Source organism: Lathyrus oleraceus, chromosome 7, assembly GCF_024323335.1.
Source record: "Lathyrus oleraceus cultivar Zhongwan6 chromosome 7, CAAS_Psat_ZW6_1.0, whole genome shotgun sequence".
NCBI classification, from domain to species: domain Eukaryota; kingdom Viridiplantae; phylum Streptophyta; class Magnoliopsida; order Fabales; family Fabaceae; genus Lathyrus; species Lathyrus oleraceus.
This window is the reverse complement of record NC_066585.1, coordinates 334,616,781-334,631,040: the sequence shown is the minus strand read 5'-3', so window position 1 is coordinate 334,631,040 and position 14,260 is coordinate 334,616,781. Positions and strand designations below refer to the sequence as shown.

Here is a 14,260-nt window from a genome sequence, read left to right as displayed (position 1 = left end):
ACTTTCCTTAATCACCGTAAAAAATTTAAATTCTATGTAATCACTTATATTACTAAAAGTGATCAATATAAATAAAATTAAATGATTAACATATAAAATAAGTATTGTGCTGATAATAATTATATAAAATAAGTATTGTGTTGATAATGATTTATATTATTCATCAACCATCTAAAAGTTATATATATCACGAGAATTTCTTTAATTGCAAAATATGCGAATAAATACAGTAAACAATCAGCCACTCTATCTAAATCTGTTTCATTGGTGACCAATCAGGATTAATAAATGTCATCGATGGTCTACTATCATTAAAATATTTGTAATGCTTGCTATGGAATCAAATGGATAAATAATACTACTCTTGTTCCAATTAAGTGTCGTAATTGAGTATTTCATAAATTAATAAAGAGTTTAACGTAATGCTCTAATAATATAAAAAAGTTTTATACATTAATCTAATAAAAATTTATCATTTTATCATATCATACAAATAGTTTAAAATTTGTATGATCGTTATTGGTTTACAATATAAAATAAATTTACACCTAAGTGCATCATCCATTTTTTCATAAATAAAAGAGACAATATCAATTTTACGATGTTATTCTCGTTAACTATTGATGTATTTTAATGATGATAAATACTAAGAGAGAAAATAATAAATTAAGAGTCATGTAGACTTTAATAATGGAATGATATTGAAAATTTGCCTTAAAAATTAAACACGATACTTATTTTAAAATAAATAATTTATTAATATTCAATATTTATTTTAAAAATTTTAGAACGGAGGAAGTAAAAAAACTCAAAGTATACTATAAGACAAATACTAGAAACTTAAAAAAATATATCAGTAATGATACTAACAACTCTACACCTCAATAAGCCGAATAATATCAAAACTAATCATTTTTTTTAATATGTCTGAACTCTTTCCACATAATAATTAGTCGAAATTTTTACTCAAATATATTGTTTTTCAAAAAAAAAATCAAACTACTCCAGTTTCAAAAAAAATAAAAATAAGGTATAGACGTTAGACCAATTGACGTCTACCCTTAAACTTTAAGTGGAGGCGTGTTTACCAGTGATTTCTGATAAACAACCGCTAGTCTTCCAAATTTATATATTTTTGGTAAATTACAGGATCAACTAGATTGATCCTAGGACATGTGTCTCAAGAACTATTATTACGGTGATTTGACTCATGGTTAAGTTTGTTTCTGATTTGTGGACAACGAAAAGTGTTTTGACAACAATTCTAAACCAAAACGTATGACTTTATGAACAACGTAAATGACGATAACTTTGTAGTAAAAGGTTTCTTAAAGATAACGAAAATACTTGGGAAGGGTAAAAATAAATGACTCGAAGTAAATGCTTTAAGTTTTGAGAAAGTACTGAAAAAGAAGACTTGGCGAAATGTAAATACAATAGTAAAAGTGATGATAAACTACTGAAAATAAGGGCAATTCGACAAAATAAAAGGCAGTGAATAACTTTAATTTAAATAATTGGTATGAAAAAGATAACATGAACGAAACTTATGGTGTTCTTCATACATACATTTTCAGCGTAAAACTCTTTTCTCTCGCTCTGGTACTTCGAGTATATTTTGTGAATTTCTGTATATCTGTTTGAACACCCCTGAATCCAAAACTAAGACCCCTATTTATAGCAATTCGACCCTAACGGCCTCTACACATATGACTGCCATGTTCGCCATTCTTAATCGTTGCATGTCTCAGATGTTTCCACGTGTTGGCCTGACGAAACGACTTTGTTTAAATTTCAAATGCTTCCCGCTTGAAGCTTCGACTCTGTGAACGCCTATGTCGAAGAGAGCTTTGTGGAAATCCAAAAAATCTTCTAAGTCTCAGGCTTCGACAACAAAGAATTGTTCACCCACGAAAATAATTAAACAGCTTCGACACAATCATCTTTTATTTATTCTCCAAAACGTAACACTTCCAAAGAACTTCAGCTATCTGTCGAAATCTCCAGCTAACAAATTGCCCCCAAGAAATGTCTATTTCGAATTATTGTAGAAATGGACATTTTTTGTATTCACCAGATTTCGACCAGAGACCTTTCATAGACCTAAAAGTCCATATTTGTCAGTTAATCATGATTAACTTTTTCAAAACGTCTCATCAGAACGTGTGCGCAGTTATTTGTCATCATGAACTTCAACTTCCAAGAAAATGAATAGTATTCCCTGTACCCTCTTCTTAGAAAAAACCACCACGTGGCCCACTATCCTAGTAAAGCGTAACTAGTCAGCTTCGTAGGTTTAACACTATAAAAGCTCATTTGTCATTTCTCTCTTTCTTTTCACGAAAATCTCCATTTTCCATCTAAGTTCATCTTCTTCAACTTCTCTGAAAAAACGCTTCTTCTTCCCTAAAACCCTAATTCTTCAAAATCTCCAAAACCCATTACAATGTCTTCTGAAAAACAACAAAAGCAATCAAAGAACATCAAAGGTGTTGGATCCTCAAAAAGTTCTGCTTCCCAGAACATTCCAACTAGCACAACCATCACTGTTGGGGACCGGGAATGCATCACTGCTCCAAAACTTTTGAAAGAACAGAAAGCAATTTTTGCTTCTCAGGTAATGGTTCCTTCCTTACTTTCTGGAAATGCTTTAGGGTTTTTAGGCCCATTAGTATCTGAAGAACATTTAGAGAAATGTGCTCAGTTTTTTCCCTGTCATCATACTACTAAACCCATAGCCAACAAAACTGTTTCCTCTAGAGATAATGAGGATCTAAACCAGAGAGAGGCTTTTCAACTGGATTTTATCACTGATAGTTTCAAACCCTTTCGGTCTTGTCCAACTCTAGACAAATCCTATCTAGCTTGGTTAACAAAAGTTGAGAAGAAGAAAGCCTCATTTTGGAAAGAATTGGGTATTTTTGACCTAATCCAAATGTCGAAGCTGGGATTCAGTTACTGTCAACCTTTATTATTATCCAGCCTATATTTCTGGGATATCACATATAACACTTTTCATCTCCCTTGTGGAATGATGACTCCCACACTTTTCGACGTAGCTGCCATTGCTGGACTTTCTCCAACAGGAGAAACCTCCGACCCCAACCAAGACTGTGAAAACTTGATTGACTTCAACGTTAAGAACACTTCGTTTAGTACTTACATTAATCTATATCACGCTGATGGGGAAGAAGTTTCTGATATAGAACATATAGCATTCTTAGGTCTATGGTTGTCCAAGTTCTTCTTTTGCTGCAAATCTTTACAAGTTGCTAAGAGATTTTTAACGCTCGCTAACCAATTGCATGCTGGTCGAAGAGTGTGTTTGAGTGAACTCTTATTGGCCAGTTTGTACGAAAGTCTAGGATCGACTAGTGTTAAGCTAAAGGAATACGAAACTGGTACCAATTTATTACTATTTGGGCCTTATTGGCTTCTTCAATTGTGACTTAATGCCACTTTCGAATCCTTTTTGCCAACACGAGGAAACGTCGAAGAAAATGCCCCAGAGATAATAAATCGAAGCATTGAGGGCACCGGGCTCCTTTGACTGACTCCAACTGATGATGTTGACAGCTTACAAACTTCCCTCACCAAATACACCTTGATGTTCTCGAAGCATCACCATTTCCTTCCTTCGATGGCTCCTTTTGCCAGTCGAACCCATGGTCCTTCCTGGTTTACTGCCTCACTCGAAGACGCTGTGAAAAATGCCAACACAGAGATCGAAGACATATGGCACGCCTTTCTCCTCCCAAGGTTGCTTGTTTCTAGGATTCTGCCAGTAAAGAGCCATGTGTGTCTGTTGGCTTATCAGCCTAATTTTGCCTCTCGACAATTTGGGTTGTGTCAACTTATCCCTGTTTCTTTATTCAAACGAAAGCGCGAGATTGCTATGCAGGGACTGAATGGAGCGCTTGAGACATTGCCATCCACAAAGAATTCCATGCAAATTTTGCTGAATTCCAATTAATATCCTACCAACCGTCGTTCTACTACACCAATGGTTTTGCCACTTGGTGGACAGATTTCTATTCCCAGAATATGTTTTCTACAGCTGGAAACAAAGAACGTCTAACGAAGGCCTTTTCATCTTTGCAGGAAAACGTCCCCAAGGGTAAGCTTACTCATTCTGAAGAAATCTGAGCATTCCAAAAGTACTTTGAAACTGTCTATGACCCAACGAACCTTTTTAGAACCGTTTGTGATGCAGCGCCAATTTTTAAAGAAAAATTTGAAAAACAGATTGCCAAAAGAAAAACTCTCAAAGTTGTAAAACCTGAATTGAAATATGATTTGGCCTTTGAGTGCGAACCACCAAAATTTCCAAATTTACCCAGTGCAGATTTTGCTTTGTCATTTTTCCCCCTTACCCAAACTGGTTTACATGTGGGAATATTTTTAATGAACTGAAAAATGACCAACAAAAACCTGCTAAAAGAGTAGTTGCATCCAAACATACCTTAGACAGTTTCAAAGGCTTTCTTCACTTCGACTTAGCTGCAGTGAGAATTACTTCTCCGACATGTGAAGGTGTGGAATGTTTGGATTTCTTGGTTTTACAATTCCCTTTCATCTTTTTGCCAATCTTTTAAACATTTGCATGTTTCGACTAACTCACATCCTTCTTTAGCCGTCGAAAGGAAGGTGGCGAAGAAAGAGAAGCCTGTGGCGAAGGCTAGTTCAAATACTGTTTCAAAGCCAACTACCTCTTCAAGCAAGGGAATGCCTTCTGGTGCTGCTCCAGAAAAAACGAAGAAGAGTTCAAAGGTATTACATCAAATAACTTCTTTGTCTCTTTCGTATTTTTTTCTAATTATTTATAATTTTCTTTTTCAGGGTAGTGGCAAGCCTCCTTTGACACCCAAGAAAAGAAAAGCCTCTACTACTAATATAATTCTTGTCAAAGATGATGAAGAGGATACTCCTCCAACCCCACTCAAGAAAAAACAGAAGAAAAATAAGGCAACAGTTGTCCCTTTCCAACCAAATAAACAACAAGGTGTCGAAACCACCATTCTCCCTCCTCTTCCAAAGAAAACTCAACAGGTATACTTCGACCTTAAGTGTTTTATCTTTTGACAAACTCATACTTTATTCTAACACTTTATTTTCAGAACAAAGCCACCACTCCCATCATTTCTACTGCCAATAAAAGTGATCCTTCGAGCGGCATAATCCAACTCCTCCTCCGACAATCAGCGATACTATCCAAAATAAAGGCTCTTCGACTGGAGCTCAAAATCTTGAAGCAGATAACGCTCAGAACAAAGAAGAAACCTCTTCTCCTGGTGAAGATGGTAAAAGAGATTCGAAGCACGTTGACGAGAAGGACTCAACAGGGAAAGAAGATTCTGGGGATACTCCTAGTAATTCTCCTGCCAGAGTTGCGTTCCCTTCGGATGATGCTGATGAGGATGATCAGGATTCAGATGAGATTGAGGGGTATTTTCAGGAAGATGAAGACATGAATGTGGGAAAAGCTGATACTGAGGGAAATCAAACTGGAACTGGTAATGCCAGCGTCGACACGGTCCCAACTCCAACTAAAGTTCGACCATCCATCACCCAGACTTCACCTATACCACTTACTGAGGAGGAGAAAAGATCTTTAAAACAAAATGATCCCCTCAAGTATGTGAGGTTAATGATGGCTCAAAGAGAGTCTTCTTCAGAGCAAAGTATTTCTGGAGCTTCGACCCATTCTGGTGCTAGTGCAAACGAAGCATCACATGACGAACTCCTTCAGCAGGTGAAGAAGGCATTTTTTTGATGTAAATCTCTTTGAAGAATTAAGGAATAATGTGGAAGCGAGCTTTAGCATAAAGAAGATGATAAGCAAGATTAACATCACTGCCTGCCCCACTGATGTAGGTGAAGCCCTTATTGATATTCAGAACCTTATTGACCAAGTGTGTGCTGAATATCATAGGGAGGTGGATGCCAAAGCTAAGCTTCTATCGATTGAAAAAGCTCAAGCCATTGAGTTTGACAATGCCCTTCGAACTTCACAAGCTTCTGAGAAGTTAGCTGCTTCCAGAAAATCAGCCCAAGCAGAGTTCGACACTTACACTGCTTCGATACGTCTCTGGGAATCTCATATTGCAGAATTGCAGAAGAAGATTTCTGACGCTAAGGCGAAACAGGCTGCTATCCAAGGCTTGGATAGTACTGAAGCTGATGATCTGGCGAAGCAAAGCGTAAACCATGTCGAAAAGGCTACGGCTATGAATGAAGACATTGCACGCCTCAGAGGGGTTCAAGCGGCTGCTCAGTATAAGATTGGCTTGGCGAAGAAAAAATATGATCGGATGAGGGCCACTATTCCTTTTTGATTTCCTCCTGTATTTGCTTTATTCGACTCTTGTTCACTTGTAACTTGATTAAGACGAAAACCATTTTGGCACATATTTGGAGTTTAAATATCTTCACCATTTTGGCCATGGTAGTTCTTTACTTATTATGCTGTTATGGTTCTAACTTCGTGCATAAATGGTTTATACTTCTTTAAGTATTTTCCATTTACTTTTAGGATTCTTCGATCCTCTGTTAGTTCTTCTACTTCGTATGCATTGTTTGAAAAGGCTTTTAAAATTCAAAAAGGTCCTTCCCAATGTGGAGACCATTTTCCTAATGCCTTATTCTTTCGATCTATAGGTAATATAACTTTCCAAACTAAATCATTCATAGTGAAGGTTTTACCTTTGACCCTCTTATTGTATGCCCTTGCTGCCCTCTCCTTTTGTCTTCTTAATACTTCTAACGCATGCAACCTTTCTTCGTCCAAATCCACCAGCTCATTTATCATCATTTCCCAGTATAAGTCAGATGGAATTTCTCCTTGTCTTTGGATTCTCACTGATTGCAAGTAGATTTCGACAGGTAATACTGCATCATGTCCAAATGTAAGCTGGAAAGGTGTAGCGTTAGTGTCTTCTTTAGGGGAGGTTCGACAAGCCCAAAGCGCTTGGTCTAAAGTTTTGTGCCAATTTTTTGGCTTTTTTCCTACATGCTTTTTGATTAAACCAATTATTACTTTATTGGCTACTTCGACTTGTCCATTGGCTTGAGCGTAATAGGGTGTGGATGTTAACAATTTGAAACCCATTTCCTTTGCAAACTCTTGCATCTTTCGACCAGTAAAAACTGATCCTTGATCTGTTGTTATACTTTCTGGGATTCCAAATTTGTATAAAATTTGCTTTTGAATGAATTCGATAACAATTTCTTGATCCACATTTACTAAAGGTACTGCTTCGACCCACTTAGTGAAATAGTCAATTCCTACAAGTATGTATCTTTGACCTTTGGATGAATTGGGTCTAATTTCCCCAATTAGATCTAATGCCCATCCTCTGAAAGGCCAAGGATTGATAATTATATGAAGCTCACTTGCAGGAGCATGTTGAATTCCTGCATGTATTTGGCATTCTAGGCAACCCTTAGCAAACTCTATACAATCTTTTAACATGGTGGGCCAATACATTCCATATCTGAAAAGCAACCATTTCATCTTATGGCCTGCCTGGTGTGCTCCACAAGCTCCACTATGTACACTAGATAATGCCAAGTAAGCTTCGCTTTCTCCTAAGCATTTCAACAGAATGCCTTCAGGGGTTTTCTTGAATAATTCATTCCCTATCAACACGTAAGATAAAGCCCTGTACTTGGTTTTTCTTTCTGTATCTGTTGAAGGGTCCTTAAGATAATTAATAATTAGATTCCTCCTATCTGTATCTATTAAGGTATCAATGGCCAATACTTCAAACTCCTCCTTGTTAGCATATCCTAACTGGGTGCTTTTCAAATTTGTCGGAGACAATCTGGAAGCCATTGCCTTTCCTCTTACTTCGACAAGTTCTTCTAGCTTCTCTTTTGAAATTCTATATCTTGAAGCTATTTGTGCTAAGTCATTAGCCTCTTGGTTTTTTATTCTAGGGACATGTTTTATGTCGATGTATTCAAATTTTTTGAGTAACCTATTTGCAATGACGAAGTACATAATCAAATTTTCTTTTATACATTTGTACTCCTTTGTCAGTTGCTTGATTACTAGTTCTGAGTCTCCTTTAATTTCGACCCTAGTTGCCCCCAATTCCAACAAAGCCTCAAGTCCTACAATAAGGGCTTCATATTCTGCTTTGTTGTTAGAATAAAGGGGACCTTCAATTCTATATTTGAGTTTTGTTGGAATTTCGTCAGGAGAAATTAACATTATCCCAACCCCACTTCCATCCTTATGGGTGGAACCGTCGAAGAATAATTTCCAAGGTTTCAACTCAACTTGAAGTTGAGGATTTTCGACCACTGCATGGTCTACAATAAAGTCTGATACTATTTGTCCCTTCATTGCCCTTAAAGGCATAAAGATTAAAGAGTATTCAGTGAGTGCTAAAGCCCATTTGCCAATTCGACTGCGCATTATTGGCTTAGATAACATATACTTGATGACATCAAAATGTGAAGAGACGTATAAATCAATAGGTTTTATATAATACTTGAGTTTAGTACAAGAGAAATGCAAACAAAGACACAACTTTTCTATCGAGGTGTATCTAGTTTCTACATCATTTAAAACCCTACTAAGATAATAAATGACTCTTTCGACGCCATCTTCATTCTCTTGCACCAACATGCTACCTATGGTAGTGTCGGAAGCTGATATATACAGTCTCATAGGCTTCTTTCCACATGGTGGTGCCAAGATAGGAGGATTCGTCAGATAATGTTTGATCTTGTCGAATGCCTTTTAATGTTCGTCATTCCATTCAAACTTCCCTTGTTTTAGCCGCAGAAGGGGAGAGAAGGCTTGAGTTCGACCACTTAAATTCGAAGTGAATCTTCTTAGGAAGTTTATCTTTCCTAATAATGATTGCAATTATTTCTTGGTTGATGGTGCTTTGGTCTCCATAATAGCCTTCGTCTTGTTCTGATTGATTTCTATTTCCTTTTTGTGGACCACAAAGCCTAGAAAATCTCCAGCCTGCACAAAGAATGCACACTTAAGAGGATTCATTTTCAAGCCATGTTTTCTCATTCTTTCAAATGATTGGCTGAGATGGGTTAGATGATCTTCATCTGACGTAGATTTAATCACAATGTCATATATGTACACTTGCATAAATGTATCTATATAATCATGGAATATAGAATTCATTGCTCGCTGGTATGTTGCCCCAGCGTTTTTTAGGCCAAAGGGCATAACTATCCACTCATAAGTGCCTATTGCCCCTGGACATCGAAAAGCTGTTTTAGAAACATCCTCTTCTGCAATGAAAATCTGGTTATAGCCAGAATATCCATCAAGCATGCTGAGATATTCATAGCCTGCGACTGAGTCAACCAGCATCTCTGCCACATGCATTGGATACTCATCTTTAGGAGTTGCTGCATTTAGATCACGAAAATCTATACATACTCGCAAAGAGCCATTTTTCTTGATAACAGGGACTATATTTGAAATCCAATCGACATACCTTGTGGTCCTGATGAAATTACAACGAAGAAGTCTTTTGACCTCTTTTTTGATCTTTGAGAGGATTTCTGGGGCGAATCTTCTTGGAGTCTGCTTGATGGGCTTCTTGCCATCCTTGATAGGCAGCTTTAATTCGACCAAGTCCCTCTTCAAACCAGGCATCTCGTCGTAATCCCAAGCGAAGCAATCTTTGTTTTTTCTTAGCAATTCAATAACTCTCACTTTCAACTTGGGGTCCAGTTTAGCGTTGATGTATGTAATTCTTTTTGCACTTCCATTTCCGAGATCAATCTCTTCGAGAGGATCTTGCGCTAACATCTTTGCACTTGATGTTACTGGATCTTTTTCAAATCCCAGAGGCTCTTCGTCGTAGATGGTGTCTAACCTCTTTTCAGTTGGTTCCACAGGTACTTGTTCGTCAGGGGGTTTTGGTTTAGAGTACTCCCCAGGTCCTGTATTATAGATTTCACCATATGTGGCTTTGTTAGCCATGTTTGTTATCCCGGCTTCGAGAGCCGCTTGTCTTTTGTTCTCAGCCATGTAGGCCGAAATCTTTTCGAGAAAAGAAGACTCAGTCATCGTACAAGTCTTCATCCCAGCTTGTTGGCCGTATTTTAGAGGATTCCCCTTCTTCTGGGTCTCCCATAATCTCCATATCCCACTGAAAGCCATTTGGGTGGAGAGTCAAGAAGTACAAGGCATTTTTATTTGGGGCGTAGCCTTCTTCCGCTGGGTAGCATGGTCCTATATGAGCCAAGTTCCTGTCGAAGTTTCTCTTGTCCACATGGTTTACTTCTGCCATGAAGTAACTTTGGTCAGCTTCGACATTCTCTACCACACCATCTTCTCTCCAGATGGATATTCTCTGATGCATGGTCGAAGGGACTGCCCCTATTCCATGTATCCATTCTCTCCCTAGTAGTAAGTTATAATTTGCTTTTGCAGGTATTACCATAAACATCGTTGGTCTTGTGATTGACCCAACAGTCTGGTCCACTTGTATGACACCCAACGTCTGTCCTATCTTACCCTCATAATTTGACAATACCATGTTGTGAGGTTTGACATCAGTGTCGAACATACCTATCTTTTTCAACATGAATTGGGGCATCAAATTGACTGCTGCTCCTCCGTCCACCAAGACTTTATTCACTCCCACCTGTCCAACTTTGGCCCTAATTATAGGGGCTTGAGGTCTTTCGAAAATAGAATTCTGCTCTTCGACAGCGCCACTGTTCAGAACATAGTAACACACTGGTTGATGCTTCGCCATCTCCACAGTGTCCGCTTCCTCATTATCTTCAACCTATGTTTCCTGGTTATACTCGTACGATAGGACTGAGACTACGTTGCAATTCATATTAACAGAAGACACTTCGTCGGACTCGAAGTCGTCTGGGAGCATTTCCTCCCCTCTTACTTGTTCCTTCTGAACCTTCTGACTTATGTTTTCATCTGGAAATAACTTCCTTCCTACGGGTGGTTTGGTCGAATCCATGACATTTGAGGGAACCTTGACGTTGCTGGATTCTCCAGTCTCTTTTAGATTCATCTCTCTTTCTGCCTTCCTCATCCTCTGATGTCTTCTCCATTGGGATCATGACATAGGATTTTTTTCTTTGTAATTTTCTAGCCTGATAGCCTCTCTTTTGGACGCCTGAAATTGTTTTCTGTACGCCCAAGAGGTTCTTCCTCCATCCTTGAAACTTCTCCATTTTCCTTTCTTTGGTCCCGCCTGAGTCCATTTGTCCTCAGGGACTTCCGCTGGCAGTGTAAACATAACTCTTTTCGCCCTTGGGTGAGGGCTATCTGGCCTCCTAGGTGCTCCCCTCTTGTCGAAGTTATACATGTTTGGGTTACCTCCATGTCCGTCCCAACCTTGGTCATATGGGATTCTTTCGAATGCTTCGGCTAATTCTCTGTTGTACACTGCCCCACACCTGGGACACATCAAGCATTCTATTTCATATTTGTAGCAACGCACAATGAAACCAAGAAGGCTTTCTCCTGGTGTGGGATACACCTTCTGTAATTGGCTTTCCTTCCTCCAGTTTCTCTCGGTCTTTGTTCATTTCCATCTCTCGTAATCCTCAGCCACCCTTCGAGATATCCTGATGCTGCATCTTGGGCACAACAACATGTCAGCATTCTTTTTGTGACATCGCCAGAGATATTCACGTAGGCTTTCGTTGGCTTTGGGATAGCCAAACTTCATCCCTTCTTGCTCCATCTTCAAACATTCCTCTACTTCCTTCATTTCTGGGGGGGGGGGGGGGTTGCTTCAGATCTACCATGTTGACACCTAGACTGGCGCCATCTGTGATTGAAATTTCCTCGAATTTCTTTCTTAGGCCCTCAGTAGCCTCGGTTGCTTTCCCCTTGAGACCTTCAGTGGCCCTTGGTTCGACGTTAGCAACCTGTTTACCTTTGACAGAGATTCCAAAGGAAAAATTGTTACTTAGGCCATCAGTAGCCTGCTTTCCATCTAGCGTATAGCCTCCAGTTCTTGTTGCTTTTACAGCCTCCACTTCCCCTACGTCAATCATGTTGATTTCGACAGGTTCAGCATAGTTTGTCTCAGCAATGTTGAGGGGATCAGTATCAACTTTCATCTGGTTTTTTCCTTTGTCAGCGAACTTGAGGCGGCCATCCCTGATTGCATTCTGAATAAGATCTCTGAAAAGAAAGCATTGTGAAGTTTTATGGCCTAAAAAATTGTGATATTTACAGAAGCCTCTTTTCTTTCGTTGTTCTAACGGAGGAATTTTGGTATTAGGAGGCACTATCATTTGGCCATCTTTTACTAATAAATCGAAGATCTCGTCCCATTTGGTAACATCAAATGTGTAAGTCTTTTTGGGAAATCTATCATTCTTTTCAGTTTCGACAGGGTTTCTGCCGTTCGAAGGTGTAAGTAATTTGCAGGCATAGGGTGGTGCTTCTTTTAATTCAGCTAAATCTACTTCAAATTCCTCAAGACCATAAGGATCTTCAGCGATTTCAGACTCTCCGTCTTCGAATTCGACATAAGCAACCCTCTCTTTCTTATAATTCTTATTCGCTCTGGCCTTTTCAGATTTTAAGCGTTCGACCTGTCGAACCCTATCTGCTAATTGGGCCATGTCTCTTAGATGCTAGGTATCTAACTTTTTCCTGGTGGAATAGTCTAAACCTCCAGCGGCCATTTCGACCAACTCGTGTTCAGGCACTATTGTAAAGCATCTAGATTTCAACAAACGGAACCTATTTAGATAATCATCTATAGGTTCGGTGAATTTTCTTTTGATGCTGGCTAATTCCTTAAGACTTATCTTAGTTTGCCCCATGTAGAATTGTTCATGAAACAATCTTTCTAACTGGGGCCAAGCATCTATGAAATTTGGTGGCAAAGTTGTAAACCACGTGAAGGCGTTCTTTGTTAAAGAACTAGGAAAATATTTCATCCTTAAGTTCTCACTGTTTGCCAAATCCCCTGCCTCAGTCATGTATCTGGCTATGTGCTATATAGTGGATTCACTAGTATCCCCTGAGAATTTGGTGAACTTAGGGATTTTACAACCCCTTGGTAATTCTGTTTGCAGGACATATTCTGATAAAGGAGAGGAATAATTTGGCCGTCGAAGTCCTGTATTCAGACCATTCTGGGCCATGATTCTCTCTATCATACTGGTTAAGTCATTTTCCATCATGTTTTCCTGCCCGACCCTATGAATTACTTCGTCTGCATCCTGGTCTCTATTAACCATTATCACTCTCCTAGGTTGTTCTTCAAGGACTTCCCGTCGAATTGGCTGTTGTTCCAATCTTGCCCCCATGACTCTTTCATCAGGGGCTTGCCTTTGTGGTCGAACCTGATCTATCGTTGGTTCTTCTCCCTGGATTATAACCTGGTTTGGCCTGTGTCGAACAGCAGATTATGGGGCGCCTAGGAAATCTGCTATGCGTCCCATCTGTGCTGACAGTTGTTGGTATGTTTGGGCATTGTCAGTGTTAGTCCTATTCACATTCTGTATTAAGGGAGAAAAAATGGTATTCATTTCTCTGGCCAGAACTCCTACCATATCATGGTTACTGGCATCCATTTGTTGTCTAAAGACTGCCTGATTATTCGTTGTAAGGGTAGGTGTCATACCCTAAAATTTGCCTGTTAATCTTGCAAGACATTCTTCAAGGCACTTCAATTCATTTTTCAAGACACTGATCTTAAAGGAACAAAGACCCAGCACACAGGTGGCCAAATCCAGAAAATGGCTTAAGATGGCTTGCTCGCTAGGCGAACAAAATCCTTCGCCTAGCGAACCCTTCGCTACACCACTCGCCTAGCGAAGCTTGCGAATACTAGAAATTTTGGGCTTCATTCTGAGCCCATTAGGTCACAAACAATCATTATAAATACCCCAACTTCAGTCAGAAGAGAGGGAGGAGAAAAAGAGAGACAGACGGACGGAGACAGAAAAAAGGAACAACAAACCCTGGAGGCTAACCCAGAGAATTCAGAGCAACCCTAAAGGAAACCCTGAAGGAAACTCATCTGCACAAAGGTTACCTCCGCCCAACTCAATCCGGCACCAACCCTAAGAGTGATCTGCCAATTCAACGTTGCAATTCAATTGCCAACAGGTTTGCACTACCACTACCGGTTTATGCTTCCAATTTACATGTGGTATTATGATTGAGTTTATAAATATATCTTAGGTTTTGCATGTGGATTTAAATATGTATGGATATCTTGAATGTTTAACCATAAAATTTCTGTAATGGATGCCATAGGGTGTGGAGCTTGCT

The 14,260-nt window shown here is 39.0% G+C and overlaps 1 protein-coding gene and 1 pseudogene across 1 annotated transcript; both read right to left on the bottom strand.

Moving 5' to 3' along the window:
* Nucleotides 1–6,595: 6,595 nt before the first annotated feature.
* On the bottom strand, nucleotides 6,596–8,677 carry LOC127103676 (uncharacterized). Its single transcript, XM_051040918.1, has 2 exons — nucleotides 7,171–8,677; nucleotides 6,596–7,005 (listed from the first exon to the last, which is right to left on the bottom strand). Exons 1-2 carry the CDS (start codon nucleotides 8,675–8,677, stop codon nucleotides 6,596–6,598), a joined length of 1,917 nt encoding a protein of 638 aa, XP_050896875.1.
* Nucleotides 8,678–11,072: 2,395 nt separating this feature from the next.
* On the bottom strand, nucleotides 11,073–13,557 carry LOC127103675 (uncharacterized; annotated as a pseudogene).
* Between the last annotated feature and the right edge of the window lie 703 nt (nucleotides 13,558–14,260).